Source organism: Scomber scombrus, chromosome 13, assembly GCF_963691925.1.
Source record: "Scomber scombrus chromosome 13, fScoSco1.1, whole genome shotgun sequence".
NCBI lineage: Eukaryota > Metazoa > Chordata > Actinopteri > Scombriformes > Scombridae > Scomber > Scomber scombrus.
Window position 1 is genome coordinate 352,045 of NC_084982.1, and position 19,074 is coordinate 371,118.

At 39.9% G+C, this 19,074-nt stretch overlaps 1 protein-coding gene across 1 annotated transcript; it reads right to left on the reverse strand.

The window, feature by feature from the left end:
- Positions 1-669: 669 nt before the first annotated feature.
- Positions 670-16,735, reverse strand: lypd6 (LY6/PLAUR domain containing 6). The gene is made up of 4 exons (XM_062432043.1): positions 16,618-16,735; positions 11,716-11,814; positions 9,253-9,383; positions 670-934 (listed from the first exon to the last, which is right to left on the reverse strand). The coding sequence occupies exons 1-4, from the start codon at positions 16,733-16,735 to the stop codon at positions 761-763; spliced, it is 522 nt and encodes a 173-aa protein (XP_062288027.1). The 3' UTR covers positions 670-760.
- Positions 16,736-19,074: the final 2,339 nt, after the last annotated feature.

The window sequence follows — 19,074 nt, forward strand, 5'->3', positions numbered from 1 at the left end:
CCCCACAGTAACACACGTGATTTGAATTATTAACTCGTTATCAGGCAGCTGAGGCTCATTAAGGGGCTTGATAACAAGTTTATTATTAGAATCAGGTGTGAGTGGGGAGATACCTAAAACATACAGGGGTAGTAGCTCTCTGGGAGCAGGGTTGGAGACAACTGCTGTAGCAGTTTCACTTCCATATAGTATACAGTATATACTATATATAACTCCTGCATTGGACTGAGCAAGAGCATGCTCTTTAGCACAGGGGCAAAGACAAAGCTGTCTTAGTCTACATCACTCATCCTGTCAAAGCATCTTGTAGTAAGACTGCAAAAAATGAAATTAGTCAAAATAAGATGCTGTCATGTATCAGAAAATCGATCGGTTCACTTGTAACTATTATTTCCTCATGGATTATTTCCTGCTAATTAGAATCTGTGGCTCTAACTTTTGTTGTGAAAAGGTACCAGCTTTTTTGTATTTGGCTGAGCACCTTCTACCACTCTTCTACATTATGGCACCTAAACAATATGTTATGATGTTTTGTATCCCATGTTCAACATTGATGATCTATTAAAGTGACTTAACTGTGCAGTGGTAAGTGCCTTCACTTTTGATCATGTATTTAGTATGTGTTTGGACCTGACAGGAAATGGAACTGTCCAAACTGTCTTCTTTTAGAGTACAATCCAACCAGTAGAAATCAAGTGGTCCACTGACATGCCTATAACCTTCCAGTGTACCTTGATGAACTTGACTGTGCCTTCACTTTTCAAATGCCACTTGAGATGATGAAGGAACCAATGATGAGAGAAAAAGTCAGTGTGTAGCTCTGTAAAAGTCCCACAGTGCTGCTGCGTGGTGACGTGGTGGTTAATATGGCGTCTGTTTCGTTCCACGGCACTGGTAGGTTACAGATGTTTCCCTCACAGCAGGCTATGCACACCTTGACAGAAAGATACATGTTAAAAAAAAAGAAAAAAAAGTAAGGTCTCAAATTGCACAACAGTAATACTCTAAATCAGCACATGCTCGTGTTTGAACTACTGTTTGGAGCAGCTACCTGAGACAATACATAAGTATATTTATGTTTCACTTTAAACATACAAAAAAAAATGCTGTCTCTAGTTTGAATAATATTTTGTATGGATCCTCTGACTTTAAAAAACTGTCTCTCTTCCTAGTATCTGAAGTAATAAAACAGTGTTGGTGAAACTTAACAAAATGGTGAAAATTCTAGCCATGCATTGCCATTTGAATAAAGGTGCAATAACACCATGGCTATGGGGAATTTAATTAATTAAATTTTAATTCATACATTTCATTGAGATAATTAAAACCGTAGTGAAGATAGCATTGAATTGCCATTTTGCAGAATGCATTGCCATTTGAATAAAGGTGCAGATACGCTTCCATACACAAAGACAGCAGCCAGGAATGGAAAGGTTTCCTCTAGACAGGTAAAGATTACACCATTAAATAGTGTTGTAAGTTGAGTCCAGGAGGGTTCTGAGAGTAGTCTAGTCTGATGTCCATTTTGTCTGAGAACACAAACTGGAATCATATTAGAAATAAAATACTTTTATACTTTATATTATATTAATATTTTAATTCTATTCCTAGGAGTGATGGGAAGAGTGTGGCTTGAAAACCATCATGCTGAAAATAATATTTGCAGAAATAGCTGATTGTTTTACAGCCTTTCTTGGTTAGTAAATTGCACTGGGAGAATTTGGACTTCAGAAATCATGGCTACAGTCCTGTGTGCATCTATCAGAGTTGTTTTTAAATTGTTTTGTCCAAGCCCAAATCAAGTGTCAAGTCTTTTAAATGTGACTGGTATGTCAAAAAGCCTAACCCTAACCCTATCAAGGTTTAATACGCAGGTTAAAACAGCACAATGACCAAATCACACCATAACCCCTTAACTCTAACCCCCTTTCTTTTTTCTTTTTTTTTAAAGAAGAAAAAAAAAAGAAAAACAATATTGAGTTTTCATCAAAACATATTCCTGCTGGGTAACATTAAAACAAAAATCAGTGTTATAAGGTATAACATTCAGGCAGAATAGACCATGGGGGATCAGACTTAAAATGTACTTTAAGAATATGAGGAAACAGTTGCTGACTTTCAAATGAGACTATGTACATGTAACACTGACAGCAAGCTTTTAAAATGTGTATTGCAGTCAAAACTCAAAATATTGGAGTTGCATTTGCGTGCCAGTACATAATAACGCCGACCTGAGGGCATGGTTACAAATTGGTTATGAAGCGCGTGATCAGGTTGGCACACTACTCTATTAGCCTCCTGGATCACTCGCATCTTCCAAAGAAGACAAAGGTCATTGAGCTTGACACCAGTGATCTTGGAGCAGACCCCGACAATGTCATTTAGACACTTTTTGTCTTTCACAGATAAACCATAAAACCAGCATATAAAGGAAAACGTTAAAAGACTCTCAATAAAAGTTTGGTAAAATGTACATAAAATATCCTTACAGTCACCAAAAGAGATAAGTTTCCTCAACAAATGAACTCTTTGATTTGCTCGCTTAGTGATTCCATCAGTATTCTCACTGAACTTCAATTGTGAGTCAAAAACTGTGCCTAGATACTTGTACGTTTGTACAATTTGTACCTCTTCACCGTGTATGATGCTGGCTTTTGGTTTGACGCTGCACTTCCTAAAATCTGTAATGAGTTCCTGTGTTTTTGACACATTTAAATCAAGGAAGCTGACAAATTCAGAAAGGGCACCGTCATGATCAGATTGGTGGTGCTGAAGAAAAGACAGCAAGACTGTTTCATCCGAGAACCTGACACGGTAGCTGTTTTCTGAGCAGGATCTACAGCAGTCTGTGTATAGAATAAAAAGCAGAGGGGAAAGGACACAGCCCTGTTGAGAGTCTGTGTTTGACATGATGACAGAGGACATGTGCCCATTCACAAAGACCTGCTGTATTCTGTCTGTTAAAAAGTTTAAAATTAGTAGTGAAATCTGATCCGGAAGCATAAAATAGGAAGCTGGACGCTTGATTAAAATATGGGGCTGCATCTCATTAAAATCTGTGTTAAAATCAGCAAATAAAAGTCTGTGCTTGTGATTTTGGTTGTTCGAGATGTTTATTTACTCTATTTAGGTTGAAAAGCTTAGCATCCTCTACGCCTTTAACCGCTTGGTAGACAAACTGTAATGGATCCAGTTTGTCCAAAGTGATGATGATTTCATCTTTCACATTTTTTTTCGAATGACTTCATCACTAGAGAAGTAAGTGCAATCAGTCTGAATTCGTTCAATTCTTTGGGGTTTCTTGATTTAGGGATGGGTATTATCGTTGATGCTTTCCATACCCTAGGTATTTCTCCACTATCTGCGCACATTTGAAAGAGTGTGAAAGTTGTGAAGATTTCACTAAGCGGATCAGCGCAATAGCGTAAAGTGCATCCACAAATAGCATCAGGCCCAGCAGCCTTCCCTATTTTTGTGCTCTTAAACAGAGTTGTAACCAATTCCTGAGTTATCTCAATCTCATTTTGAGGTGACAATGTGTCCCTTAACGTGGGGGACGTTATCTGAAAGGGACCTTTCAAACCTGGAAAAGAACAGGTTAAAAGCATCTGGCAAGTCAACATTGTCTACACATCCCCCCGAATAAAATTTTTTTTTTTCTTATTGATAACCCCTTTAGGTTCTTTAGTTACCCATGGCCTGTTGATTGGATAAATAACCACCTTTTTTGTTGGAATAACTAAATCTACACAAAAATATACATAAGCAGACACTGTATCAGTAAGTTCCTTAATGGCACCACAAGAATCAAAAAACATTGCCAGTCCGTAAATTCAAAGCAGCCCTGGAGGGCAGAGATACTGTCATCCAACCAGATTTATACAGTCTTCTCCTCCCGATCCAGGCGCCTAAAGGCGGGAGTGTACACAGGCATCAGATAAACGCTGTTGTGGTAAGAAGCACCAAGAGACGGCATGGGCATGGATCTGTAAGTTCCTTCTACTGATCCATAACAGAGATCAATAACAGTGTTCTTCTGCGTAGTGGCAAAGGTTACATACTGTTAAGACTCTTAGGATCTCAAAGTTGTATCTAAGATACAGGGGTTAAAATCTCCCATAATAAATTTGGGTGCGTCTGGGCAGATGGAGTCCAGCCTCTTAGTGACGTCAGCAATCAGCTGAGCCGCAGCTGACGTGTTGGCTCGTGGGTGTATGTACACAAGCGTGCAGAACAGCTCTTGAAAATGTTGTAACTCAGCGGAGTGACACTGTCAACAGTTCAATGTCCGGACCTAGTTGTACCTAGTTGTGTCTGAGATGGACCATCTCCGATGTTGTGTCTAAGCACACCTAATCCACCTCCATGCGGGTTGTGGTGACGTCAGATGGACTCCGTCATCATTCAGGGATGATTCAACTTCATTATTCAGTGACAGTTTATCAACGTGTTTAAAAATCCCCCACTGCTTTACAAGTCCTCTGCTGACATTAAGGTTTGAACTGTGTCTCAAAAAAAAGCAAAAAGGGGACTGCAAGTGCTTGGTCTGTGAGTGAATAAAGGCCCTGCTTGCTGTTTTAATTGAGAAGGCCGTGCAGAATAACTTTGCTGGCGCAACAAGAAATTCATGGACAATGGGTCAACTTCTTCACAGTTTATCTTTTACACTAAGACAGATGGTACACTGATGGTAGCCTGATGCAAGATCTGTATCCTGAGAGAACACCATTTCTCCAACGGAAGTATCAGTGAGAGAACTGGAACTGAACATTCTCCTTTTTGTGTTGGACCAAAGTCAAGAAGTTAATTCATGAATCAGGGATAAATCTTTACTGTGTTTTTAAAACTAAAGCTGTAACAATTAGTCGATTAAGCGATTACAGTTTAGATGATCAACAGTAAATCAGAATTGATTCAGCTGCTTTGACTCACCACTACCACAGCGCCATTACTGTTAATACATGTGGTACATTATCTGACAATCAAACACTTGTGTTTTGAACAATTAGATTATGCTTTAGTCACACACTGTGCTCGTTTAACATTTTTTCCAGTTTACACATTTAGATTTTTGGGAGCAAATGCAAGTGAAATACATCCAGTGTAGAGCCCTGAATAGTACTTAGAGTAGTAGCTTGCAGACTACAAAGTATGTGGACGACACTGGACGTGACATGACAAGACCATATACACACTGTTACTGTAACATGTATATACATACACACATACATACAAGAACAAAACATTTTGTAATAGATTTATTTGAAATTCTGTGTATGGTTGAGTACTGTTGGCTTCAAGCAGGTATATGAAAAGCAAGCATAGTTCAACAATATGCTATATCTTCTTGCAGGAGAGAGAAAAAGACTATTCAGACCATGAGTCTATGAATGAAGAGAAGGAGATCTACCAATGGATCAATGGGCACTTTGTAAAACTGCTTCAGACACAAATGATTGAAGCATGAGAAGTTGTGAAACTGGGAGACTTACAGGAAGTATGGGTGGCACAGGGAGCGAAAGATACATCTTTTCTCTAAACTCTCCCTACTGCTCCTCATTTATTAACTACTGCTCTGTCTCTCCTTTGCAAGCATGTGTGCACCAGGTAATGATTCTAAAAGTCTCTGGAACTTGTCTGGAGAGATGGACTCTATTCTCCCAAAAGATATTCCCTCATTTGGTGTTTTCATTTGGAGTTTTCATGATGGTGGCACTCTCTAACGTCGATCCAAAATCTCCCATAGGTGTTTAATTGGATTGAGATCATGGACTGTATATGAATATGAACGTTACGACAACTCCCCCAAAAGTGAAGCCAAAATATCTCTGGTGTCTGGCTGCAGTATAGATCATACAGTAAGTCCTGCCTCCTCCATGTTAGCAAATAACACATGAGCCAAACAGGCCGTTCTCATCCTCTATTCGTATGATATCTTACGAAAAGTTGTGCACTACTTTCGTATGATATCATGATCAGTGCGCTTGCGCAACCAAGTCTCACGGCAGTTTTTAAAATATTTAATCTGTTGATAAAAATTCCGGAAATCCACTAATATTATTTAGTACTTATAGGGCCTGATTTACTAAAGGTCTGCGTGTGTAGAAACGTGTGCAAACTTGACATCACCTGCAAAAAATGTGCAAGCTGATCTACTAACGCAGCGCACTGAGGTTTGTGTCTTTAAACTGTGCAAAATAATACACGCTGTCCATTTAGTAGTTTACCATAATGAATAATATGTAATATGAGGTGTTTTAACCCCAGTGTGCAAAATACAGGGAGGAGAAAATGTAAATATGTTATTTATCACACGCATTGTGATTTACCAAACCTGAAGGTATTATTTCTGAAGCTAACTGTGTCTATAAATAAAACCTTTGAAGGACAGGTATTAACCTGCTGTTACTGTAGAGAGGAGGAGACGGAGGCACAATACTCTCCATATGTGGGTTTCTCTGGTAATATTAGTTTTTGTTATAACTCAATATATTTGTTAACCTCTTCCACTAGAACCTGATCACATTTCATTTTGCACTTGCAGCTTTCTGCTCGTCCAAACTCTCCATAAAGACACAAAACCCTCATTTAAATACTGCTGTCTCCACCCTGTTGCACCTGTTGTCATTTACACAGTTATTCTTAGTAGATCACCTGCAAACGAAACGCACAATCTATTGCACTGTGCACGCAATTTAGTACCCACTATTTGGGATCTTAGTAAATCAGGCCCATAATGTAAATAATTATATTAAATATAAACGCTATATTATTCAATATTTAACCAGGAGATATTACCCGGGAAGGCCGGATAATTCACTGATGTATTTATATCCTCAACATTTCTTAACACAAAAACAAGAAATTGTCCTGTATAACTTAATGAAATGCTGGGTGAGTGTTATGACCGTCGGTTTTAATTAATTCACCTTCGATTGTGAGAAATGTTTTGTTTCTGCTGCTTTGGACAATAGCAGGAGTGGCTACATTAGCCTACCCATGATCCTCAGCGAATGTTACTTGTTGTGAGGAATAATATTACTAAATAATATTCGTGGATTACTGGATTTTAATCAACAGATTACATTTCGGGGCTCTTATCACTCGTGGTACTGCATGTTATTGAATTCATATGATTTCATACGAAAAGTACTGTACAACTTTTCATCATAGAACAGAAGATGAGAATATACGTTACGATACCCAAACTAGGTCAAGATACAAATTTTTCCCAAAGATGTTTTCTCTTAGGTAGTTCTTATCATGTTGATGTTTGTACAAGTGCACATTTTTCTGATAAGCTTTTTGGTTTTGAGTTCAATGTTATTGGTAACACTAATTTCTTTCAGTTATCGATATTTCCTGGGGTTTAGTCCCCAGGTGGCGTAGCTGGTCTTTTATTACATTAAGTCATTTTCAAACCCTTAGCATCGCCACATGCAGGTAGTCTGTGACGCTGACTGACGCATCCTCAACACTGTGGCCCGCTAGCCAGGACGCACCCATGACTCCTTTATTTTACACAACAGCACAGAGGGAATGTGTTTGGAGGCAGGTGCTTGTTGGTGAGCATCTTTTGTTTTATATCTTGTGAAAAACCCTGACTTGTTTATGTTACTATTTGTTATATTATTTAGATGACCAGGGACATGGCCTAATAAAACCCTCAAACCCCTCAAGAGGTGCACTACAATGACATTCATGCCCACACACACTGTAACAGAGCACACATTTAGGCAACTCAAGGGTCGTTGGATGTGCTTGGACACAGCTTGCAGCCAGCTCCTTTATATAGTTGTGCAGAATGATCCTGTCATGCTGTGTCCTGCACAACCTAGCTATGGCTCATGGCATCCCCTTACCACCAGGAGCGGAACCACAACCAGACAGGCACAAAGACACACAGCACTGCAGCCCTGGCTCACAATACCTTAATGCAGCATCTTTAATGATGGTAAGTGAAATGCCTTGTTTCAAATTGTATACAGAATAAATTTAAAGTAATTCACTTTTCTTATGGGTTTCTTAATTTTTCTGAAGCAAATGACACACATATTCACTCATGCACTTATTTATTTGAGGACATCCAGTAATTGTTCTCAGTGTTTCATTAATGTTGACGATTCCTGTCGCAGTTTCCCTAACTGTGTCTAGGAGAGCCAGCTGAGTGTGCACAACCTCGTCAGTAAGGACTTGGGCATGCCAACGAGACTCCAGTACAGAGGACTGGGAAGTGGACTGAGTGGCTGCTGCTGGGAGTGAGAGGTCGACTGCCCTTCATCCTCTGATCCTGCATCATCTGGGCCTACAAATGATATTGTTCAGCTTAATTAACAGATGCAAGCAGAAATGCTATTTTCATTTAAATACAATCTTGTTCTGATTGAATTGCACGTTTTAATTACAAAATACACAAGAAATTGCAAAAATCATTTTGAGAATGATGAAATTACCTCTAGGTGATGGTTCTTGATGGATGTCATTGTCTCCCTCAGGCTTGGAAGTAATTCCTCTTAATGATAACTGTCCAATAATTGCTGCCAGTCTCTGATCCTGGGCTGTAAGATCTGGTGCTCCTTGTCCTCCTCCTGTTCCCTTTCTTCTGGTCATCAATTCAATCAACTTTTATGTCAAACCTTTTTTTTTTTACTTAGGCCACTGTGGGGACACAGTATTTACTGCCTCAGTTATTGTGGCCCAGGCTTTTTTAAAATTATTTTTTTTAACATCGTGACTCCAGATGACACTATGGTGTGCTTTCTCTGGCTTCCACCAACGGAAAAATTCTTCTTTTTACCTTTTTGGGGTCAATGTTTCTGGATAGTGATGTTGCTGTTTAACTATAATTTTTCAGTGCTGTGAGTAGCACAAAATAAATTCCATTCAAAAGACTAGTCCATTGTATTGGTGTGGAAGCAGAAACCTAAAAGACAGATAACTCTGGACAAATAATATCTGCATGAAGATATACCACTAGAGGGAAGAAACCTAAAACAAGAGCCACTCCTGTAACTGAAAGCACTGTGAATGTTCTGATGACAGTTGAGGCTGTTTTTGATCATAGCGCCAATCAGCAGCTTATTATTACATTTTAATTCAGTTCCCATCCAGCCGTATACAGTATGCTATGTACTGTGTTAGATCCTAGGTGTCCACTGTGGATAGCATATATACACAGAGCCTCTTCTCTCTCACTTCTCTCAAAGTAATATGTAATATTCTTGGCTAGTACATATTTTCCATGCTCCCCACCTTGTTTCCTTCATGATCCATTTCAGTGCATCCTGTGGAAAGACAGTCTTCTGGGGCCACACAGCGTTTGGTCACAGATACACTGACTCTGTCCACATATATTGTGTGGTGTGTGTAGCAGTATTTGGCCTCTGAAAAACATGAAAATTCAGCTACAAACATTGAGAACATAACCACAACACTTGTTGCATTAGTCATAAAATCTAAAAATCTCCATGTATTTAGTGTGACTGTTGTCCTGCAGAAAACCACTAAAATGTGGGGAAAATAGTTAACCTATACAGCATTACACTGTTTGTGCTCTCTATCCCACACTAAGAGGGATACTTTTAAGGTAAATGTTCTTTTTATGAGTGAGGCCAGTAGGTACTTTGTCACTGCTGGACAGATTTTCTCTTTCTATTTATTTTTTACCCCTCCCTGAGCTACTACCTTATCGTGGTGGAGGGGTTTGCGTGTCCCAATGATCCTAGGAGCTGAAGTCAACTCAGCTGTAATCATTGTAGGCTGCTTTGAATTGATGAATTATATGTAGGGATGCTCGATATTGACTTTTCTGCCGATATCCGATATTCCAATATTTGCAGGCTTTTTACACCAAAACTATTAGGTAACAACATAACATATCTCCTATTGTTGAATTAACACATTATGCCTAATTTTATTGTGAGGCCCCACTGGATGCATACATATATGCAACAAGGCTTTCCAAATGTAAACACTGTCTGTGCAAAATAAGAGAACAACTTCTATTTAAGTTATGGAAAAAAGTGCCAACATGGCACTGCCATATTTATTATGCTGCTTTGCAGTAATTGCAAATTACAAATTTACTATCCGTAGGGAACACTTGGAAATAGTTCCAAACCACAGACATAAGCCCCGTTTCTGGAGGCGGGACCTTTTATAGGAACATCCTCTCACTCGGCCCTCTCAGCGATTGTGTTTACATAGCAGAGTAGTAAGACCCAGATAGGACCCACCGGACTCTGACGGTGACGTCACAGAGGCGACTCGCCGAAAGCAAAACAGAGAAAATGACAACGAGGAGGTAAACCTTCTGTTTGTGTGTTCGGGTACATGGCGGTGGATGCTATGAACTTGTTAGCCACGGTTAGCTACGGTTAGAGACCCAAGAGTCTAGCGTGTTGTTGTTGTTAAACGTCATCAAGCACGCGCCGGAAAACGTCCCATGCTGCGTTCATGCAGGCTCTGAAATGCTGAAGCCTACAGAACAAATATCGGTTATTAAAACCCGATACCGATATTTCTTGATATTACATTTTTAAGTGAATATCGGCCGATAATATCGTTATATGCATAAGTATTGTGGGGCGGCTGTGGCTCAGGAGGTAGAGCGGTCGTCCACCAATTGGAAGATTGGCGGTTCGATTCCCGGCTCCTCCAGTCCACATGTCGATGTGTCCTTGGGCAAGACACTTAACCCCAAATTGCTCCCGTTGCTGTGCCAACGGTGTATGAATGTGTATGAATGATTAGCTTCCCCTGATGTGCAGGTTGGCACCCTGCGTGGTAGCTGCCTGCCATCAGTGTATGAATGTGTGTGAATGGGGTGAATGAAATGTATTGTAAAGCGCTTTGAGTGGTCGAAAAGACTAGAAAGGCGCTATATAAGTACAGGCCACAGGCCATATTCTCAGTTTATTGAAACACCAAGCAGCCAGTGACATTCAAATAATATTGATATAGAATCTTCTCGGCAGCAAGAATATAAATAAAAATGTGTACAATGTACTGACGCAAATGCCACATGGTGCCCCTGCTGGCACTATCTGGCGCTTTAGCAGTGTACAACAGCAAACATGTACATGCGCTTGCACAGGGGTGATGAGATACACATTCCTGCTGATCGTTTTAAACTACTCCACTAACAGAACACGCTTAAATTACTAGCCAGCAAATAGCAGGAAAATATAAGAATGTCATCAGTGAAGAAAACTCCACAGTGTACCAAAGCCTAACTAAATTTGGGTTTACTCTGCTTAACATGACTAAGTCAGACTTCTGAAGCCCATAAGCTTCTGATAAATGTTTAAATGCATTTTTATATAATATGACTGAGTGGATACACTGTGGATTTTGTCCTCCATCACTTCCATTGAAAGCACATTTTAAGGAGATCTTCTAAGTCAGTACGAACAGGAGGAATGATTACAGCTCCTGACTGCTTTAAAAAAATTGTTGTCAATACTCTTTAAACTTGACCCATCCTTTAATGCCCCCCCTCCAGCTCCTGTGTCACACAGACATTAGCAACCATAAGCTAATGGCCATACAAGACCAACTATTGTGGAAAAACTTGTGTATTAAACTGAGCATGGGTGTGTTTTACTGCTTATGAATTCAACTTTATGAACTTAATACTACTTCTCTCAAAATTGACATAGTCTTATTTAAGATTTTTAAAAATAAGTGCATATTTTACTGCCAGGAGAATCTTACCGAATGGGCAGTACACATCAGGTGCCCAACGATTACACTCAAAGTTGTCTTTTGAGTCTTCACAGGTAAAGCACTTGAATCCACCAGGAAATGGAGTGGCTGAAAAAAGAAAAAGTAACAAAACCTTCTTAACATTCAGCACTAAGATACTTCAAGCTTAAAATTGGCTTTAAGCTTTGTCAGCATTTCACAATTTATATCCACCAAAGCACTTTTCTTCTGAGGCCAGCATATATATATATTTTTTTTTTCATTGTTTGCCGTCTTTTTCTGGTCACCAAGAGTTTGGGTAGGATGCTCCACTCATCACTGTCACTTTTCAACCAACTGTCCACACACAGTGGAGGAGAGGCAGGACAAATACCACAAAGACCAACTATCACATCAAATGCTGAACAACAGCTGAAAAATGGAGGAGAAAATAATACTGCTGGTCTCTGAGTATCCATATTTGTACCAGATGACATCCCCAGACTACCACAGTATCAGTATGAACAGCAACATTTGGTTTGCCATGGGTGTTTCAAGTAAACAGCAGTCAGCTAGATTCAGCCAGTTGAATGGGAAAAAAGTAGTGTAGCTTTCCTATTTCACTTAAAATTACACTTTTGTTGCAAACTCCTTTTAGTGTAACTTGAAACTTAGTTCCAGCTTCAGTCATTATCTAAAAGTCTGCTAAAGTCAGGCAGTTACTATTTTAAAAAGTATCTAACCGTCTAATATTTGTAGTAAAACAAACAAAACAAAAACAACATGCTCACTTCAGCAAAAGGAATGATGAATTATTTCATGAGCATGAGTTTTTTAAATCTGGCCTCTAGCGTCCTATCGACCATCAAGAAATCAACTTTTGTTGTCATGTCACTGTGTGTGTTCTCTGCAGAGCCATCAGGCTGTGCTGATGCGTGAACAAGATTAGAAGGCCACAGACAGAAAAACCCAGGTCAGATTAACTGTAATGCAATGCAAAGATTCCACATACCATACAGAGTAATACATCCGTGCTCAGACTGTGTGTGTGTGTGTGTGTGTGTGTGTGTTAGGACTGCAGGGACACCAGCTGCAGCTTATTCTGTCTCCCACAAACACCCTGAGAGCTTGTAGCTGCTGGTCACCACTGAACAAAGACGAGTCTAATGGTGCTTTTCCACTAAACAGTTCTAGCACTACTCGACTCGACTTGGCTCGACTCGACTCGGTTTTTTTTGCGTTTCCACTAGGGATAATACCTGGTACCTGGTACTGTTTTAGTACCTGCTCTGGTGAGGTTCCAAGCGAGCCAAGCCGATACTAAATGTGACGTCACCAGACTGCCGGCCACTGATTGGTCAGAGAGTCTTCATTGGTAGGGTCATGAGCCATCCCATACAAGAATCAAACCCGGCATTTTTAAATACCGGCAGCAGCGTTACAACCATTAGGCTCAATTTTCTTGCTTTGTGTGACAAAAGAAACATACAGCAGCAAGTACGCCTCCATGTCCTCCATTGTTTATGTGCTTGTGTCACGTATAAAACGAAGTCATGGCAGTTTCGCGCAGCTGTGCTATGACGACCCCGCCCACGTTGAGTAGGTACTTTTTTGTAATGGAAAAGGTCGTTCCTGGTACTGTTGCCCCCCTAACTTGATGGGAGTTAGGAGGAGTGGCTGGAAACCCGGCTGCAGCTGAAGCTATGGCGGTCGCTGCATATATTAACAAAGAGGCAGACAACATTAGCTTCCTTTCCACTCGGCTGCAGGATTTATTCTGCAGCACTGCCTCTATGGGGTTTTAGGTTCCTCCTAACCGCTATCCGCCCTCTGCTGACATCTTTTAGTATTACACAACCACTGTAACCAGTAAAGTACACTGTAATTGGCATTTACATAACGGTTTAGAACACAATTAAAATAAATTATTATTTAACATAGTCCCTTCATGAACTGAAGTTTTCTTTATATCACCTTTCAAATACATATGCTGCATTTTTTAACCCTTTACAGTACCAAACCGAGTCGAGTCGAGCCTAGTAGTGCTAGAATAGTATACTGGAAAAGCGCCATAATGGCTTCTACAATATACTATCTCATGTTAAGATTAAAGAGTACGGTCTAGACCTACACTATGTGCAAAGTGCCTTGAGATTACTTTTGTTGTGATTTGGCGCTGTATAAATAAAGATTGATTGATTGATTGTTTGATTGATTGATTAAATTCTGCTGATGTTAATGTAGCATTCCCACAAGGGAGTGTGATAGCCAGCATGGTAGTCAGATGTAGGAGCTCTGGTTGATTAAGTAAAATGTGAAAAATGTGCATTCACTGGACTGAGAGTATGGGCTGAAATATGTGCCACCAGAAACTGAATTTGAATAATTTATTAAAGAAGTGGAGGGAGTTATAAAATACCCACTGAAGGAAATGGTGTGTTGTTGCAACGCCGCAAAACATCGTAAAGTGCCGTACGTGTATGTCGGCGCATGCCGCAGTCGCAGGGCAGACACATCGGGCACGTAGACTTCTTGACTTCCCGGGCTTTTATTGACATTGTGTGATGGGGCTAACTCACATTGCCTGTGTCCACTATGTGGCGCTAGAGATCACCCACCAATTATATGTCATGTTGTAGTGTATGATGTGGAGAACACATCCTGTAAATTTCATATAAATCGGATAATGTTTGTCATATGAGGCTGACTTCCTGTGTCCAGTAGGTGGCGCTGTGCATATGACACAGTATTGATGCATAGATGTGTTCAGGGCAGGACCCTCTACATGCGTGATCGATTTGGTGTAGATCGGACAATGGCTGTAGGAGTTATAAGGACTTCCTGTTTTTGGCGAAGGATTGAATGGCGAAGGAAATTTTTAGCACCGCCACGCCCAAACCGAATCCCTAATCAGAACGTTTTTGATAAATTTTCATCTCCAATGTCTCAAGATGTTTCTGAGTGAATTTGAAGTTGGTCGGATTAAATCCCTAGGACAAGTTCGTTAAAGTACGGGGCGTGGAAATCGCCAAAATCCCACATATTTATCAAAATGGCCGACTTCCTGTTGGAGTGACATCATGGGTCCCACTGACTTTTGTGTGCGTCTGGACATGATACATATATAAACCAAATTTCTTTCATGTACGTCAATCTTTCACATTTTTATATACGTTAGGGGGCGCTATTGAGCCATTTTGCCACTTCCATCAATGCAAACCATTAAATATCAATTTTTTGCCGGGTCTGGCTTGTGTGCAAAATTTGGTGACTTTTGGGGCACGTTTAAGGGGGCAAAAAGGCCATTGAACTCGTAGAAAGAGAATAATAATCCTTACAGATACAATAGGGCCTCACACTGGTCAGTGCTCGGGCCCTAATTATTCAAATTCAGTTTCTGGTGGCACATATTTCAGCCCATATGAGAGATATGTGTTCATTTTGCCTGAAGAAAGTACAAAACCCTTGTGGTTGATTTGCAATGAAACAGTGATCATAATGAAGAGAGGAAACACAAAATACCACAACACCAATAAAACTATCCCAAAAACACTGAGGCATGAACCAAAGAACTGAACCAGTTTAAATAGTGATATCAAGAGTCCATCAGAATAGCTGTAAATCAAACATTTTCAACAATGAATGCACTTAATACCTTTGCAGCAGACCAATATGGCTGTCTCCATCTCATCATTGTACGCTCAGGTTTAAGGACTTGGTTACACAACAAAAGAGTCACATCTCCCATATTTATATATCTCCGAAATACAGAAATGCTTGTGTGTTGTTGTTGTTTTTTTAAGCTGAAATATCATCATGTAATGAAGCCTTACTGAAGCTTTGATGTGGTGGAAATGTATAAGTGGATGTCTAAGACTTGTTTATGAGTACCCCTGATGTAGGTGGTAGTTCAGGCACAGAATTCACCAGAAGGTTACATTCCGGTCTTACATTAGCTTAACATAATGAGAGGCTAGAGCTACCCTAGCTAAGCAAGCTCTTGGACAGTGAAGCCTGTGTCGAGCATGGCACAGTTCTTCAGGAAGAAGACCTATGGTGTATCTTGTTCATGGGAGTAATCCTTAACACTAGTGGCTGAGCAATGTTGGGTCTGTATCAATGTGTCACTGTTGGCTAACAGGTACAGCTTAGCTTCAGGACACAAGACATCACATAAGACAGAAAAAAAAATTAAAAACTGTCTGTACAGACACTCAAGTAGGACAAGACACATTTGAAACTACAAGTAAAGCAAAAAGAATGTTTGGGAATACAACCTGAGGGAAAAGGACACTAAATTCACAGCTGTAGCAATACACTTGAGACTGGGACTGTGTTATTTGGAGATAAAGTTGGGACTGTGCAGTGGCATCATTAGGCCCAAATATTTTTAAGTCTAGGATGGAAAGTTTAAGTCCATAAAATCTGGTGTTTTAATTTATCATAAAGAATTTGACTTTCAGCATTGGAGTAGGGGGTAGAACGCATTGCACTTTGCATTACAAAACCCATGAAAGCAGCTTCTTTCACACTGAGCTGAACAGTTTCTGCTGTTGCCTCCAGTATTTCAGCCTCTTCTCCACATTAGAGATTGGTCCATCAAAAACTACACCACAGTTTGTGTGTGTTTAGTTAACAGAGGTTTGCACACACAGAGCTCTCCAAAGTTACAAATCAACATTTGAGTTTTTCCTCTTTTTCCTTTCTGTAGTAGTTTGCACATTAGATTGCTATAAATAATTGAATCAATCATTTCATTCACATGTCAATGAATTCAATCTAAGCTTTTGGAGAAATAGGCCGTGAATCTGTACAGCTAACACTGCAGTGAGGTAGAATAAAGAGAAACAGATGCAACACAAGAAAACTCTTCCAGTCAATATTATATACAACATATTAATATGTTCTGTGCTGTTGAAACGTGACACTTACTTGAGGGGTGGAGGAAGATGATCTCTTGTTCAGTAAAATCTCTTGTGTGGGCGGCTTTCAGAAGATCCAGGATGACGATCAGCAGCAGGACCCAGGCCACTGCCGGCCAGTGTTCCATTGCTGATTAATGTGGTTTCACACATGCAGCTTTCTGATCACTGAACGTCAACTAGATACCTGTCATGTAAAACATGAAAAGCAGAGATCTTTAGGTAATGGCTGCATTATGCATGAATGTAGGCTACAGGTCATTATGGTCATTATATAGCAATACTGAATAGAGTAATTCAGTTTTCTAAAGTGACACCCTGTGCATATTTACAGTCTTGATATCCAAGTTTGGTGTACCTCGTCATTGCTGTGCTATTTTTGCTCTGCACCCTCTTGTCATGAAGCAGATGGTCACAAGGCTGTTACTTCACTGTTCAATTTTGTGGATAAATTACAATAAATTGTTTTGCGCCTGCAAGTAACTTATTCATTTCCCTTGCATTGCATTGTAAGACAATAGAGCCGCTCAAACTCTCTCTGCATACTGCCATTTACTTTATTTTCTCATTTTGTGTGAATGCAGATCCTGCTGGCACACAGTGATGTTACGTGAAATAATAATTTGACATTTAATCAGAGAATTAAGACAGTCCCATGGTACAAGATTGCTTCACCCTTGTTTACTCCGAAGAAAAGAAGGATGGTCTCATACATGCAAAGTCCAGAATAAAAACAGGAAAAGAACAGTGACTGAAACCAGTTTCATCTATCACCCTGCAGGTAAAGTATAAGGTCATACTGGCCCACTATGAACATTGGCTCATTCAATACCCAGGATACATTGGAGAGCGTGTAGACAACACAGTGCTCTGACATGGAAGAAAACATCTGAATATTTGTCACAAGCCCTTGACTTTGGCCCTTTGTGTGGTTTTCTCCCACACAGCCAGATGCATTGAAGGTCCTGCTGAAATCTGGTCAGGCTCATTGTCAATGAGCAACTCACAGAGAGTTATCTGAACACTTCACATCAGTTCATACACTGCACAAATAAGCTGAGTCCTACACATCTCAGTCACACATATATCTCTGAAATTTCCATGGTAATATTTGGATTAGATCAGTGCCAGCTGACACCACATGATTAGTGAGAGTGAAAAAGAACCCTATAAATAAAATATATCACAGTGCTCATCCTTCATAATGCTAGATCATGCACAGCAATGCACACATACAGAATATGACACAACAATATGACAAGGCATGAGAACTATGCACAGACCTGTGAACTTAATCAGAAGAGGACAGTAATGACACTGAAAAAACAAGTTCACACCTTTAACTTGGTAGGAGCATCTAGAAAGATCCCATTCTATTGGCCTCTACTGCCCCATATTCAATAACCCACAAGACAGAACAAATGTGTTTATGAGACACAAGTGAAAGAGAAGCAAAAGCCTTCATTACAAATTCAGAGGAAGACTTCTATAGACCCTGATAAACTGAGGATTTGAAGCTAAAGAGTAGAGGGGAGTATACCAGGACAACAGTGGAGACCACTGTTCAGGGATAGTGGGTCCCGACTGTTGACTGAGCCCTTTAACTCCACACTAAAGAGAGAGTTAATTACAGTCACTTCAGACAGAGGTTCTTGGTTAGAGCCCCACTGAACGCTTAATAATGTTCACAGTAATCCATCCTTACTTTTTCAGTGTCCAGGCAAAGCTGAATTACCAAGTGGGCAAAGTGGGCCCCAAGGTTCAATATGTGGCAATTCATGTGTGGCTTGGATTCAGAAAATAGCTGCTACAGTGACCACAAGTGGTAATTACAGGATGAGGGTTTATTTTAAAATGTATTGTTACAGCTGCACAATAGGGATTCAATTAGCTGAAAATCCACACACACACTATCAAAATGAGCCTACCTTTTACAAAAATGAATGCATATCTGTAACCTGTTAAGGATTAGCATCAGTATCCACTCTGAAATTCTAGGGAAAAAATGCTCTTTTTAACTTGAGATTTTGGACCATAATCATTACATTTTTGTCCAGTAAATGCACGCCAGTCAATCTTTTCACAGCACTGAAAGAAACAAACAATATTCGGTAACACTTTCCTTGAAGGTATCGTCATAAGAGTGACATGACACTGTCATAACTGTTACATGACACAGTCATGAACGTGTCATGAACATTATGTCAATGACAACTTGACATTAAATTGGTTTGGGATGTCCTTATTATGACAACTTGACAAAGGTTCAAGATAGAACCCATGGATGGACAGGTCACACTTCCTTTACCAACCCTAATAAAGTTCAACCAGATTCCAAATGAATGATCTGAGATTCCCACACCACAAGCAGCGCTTGGTCATCCACACTTACAACCCATTACAAATCAGATCTTGGAGCTCTAGCCTGAGGCCCCTTTATTGCTCCTGCTCGGAAGGGACATCATCA

Excerpts from the sequence above, each read along its gene's own strand:
- lypd6 (XM_062432043.1), bottom strand. The coding sequence starts at position 16,735 with ATGGAACACTGGCCGGCAGTGGCCTGGGTCCTGCTGCTGATCGTCATC. Across the intron at positions 11,815-16,617 it reads CATCTTCCTCCACCCCTCAA|CCACTCCATTTCCTGGTGGA; the intron begins GTAAGTGTCACG and ends TTCTTTTTTCAG. Across the intron at positions 9,384-11,715 it reads TGATGTGTACTGCCCATTCG|AGGCCAAATACTGCTACACA; the intron begins GTAAGATTCTCC and ends CATGTTTTTCAG.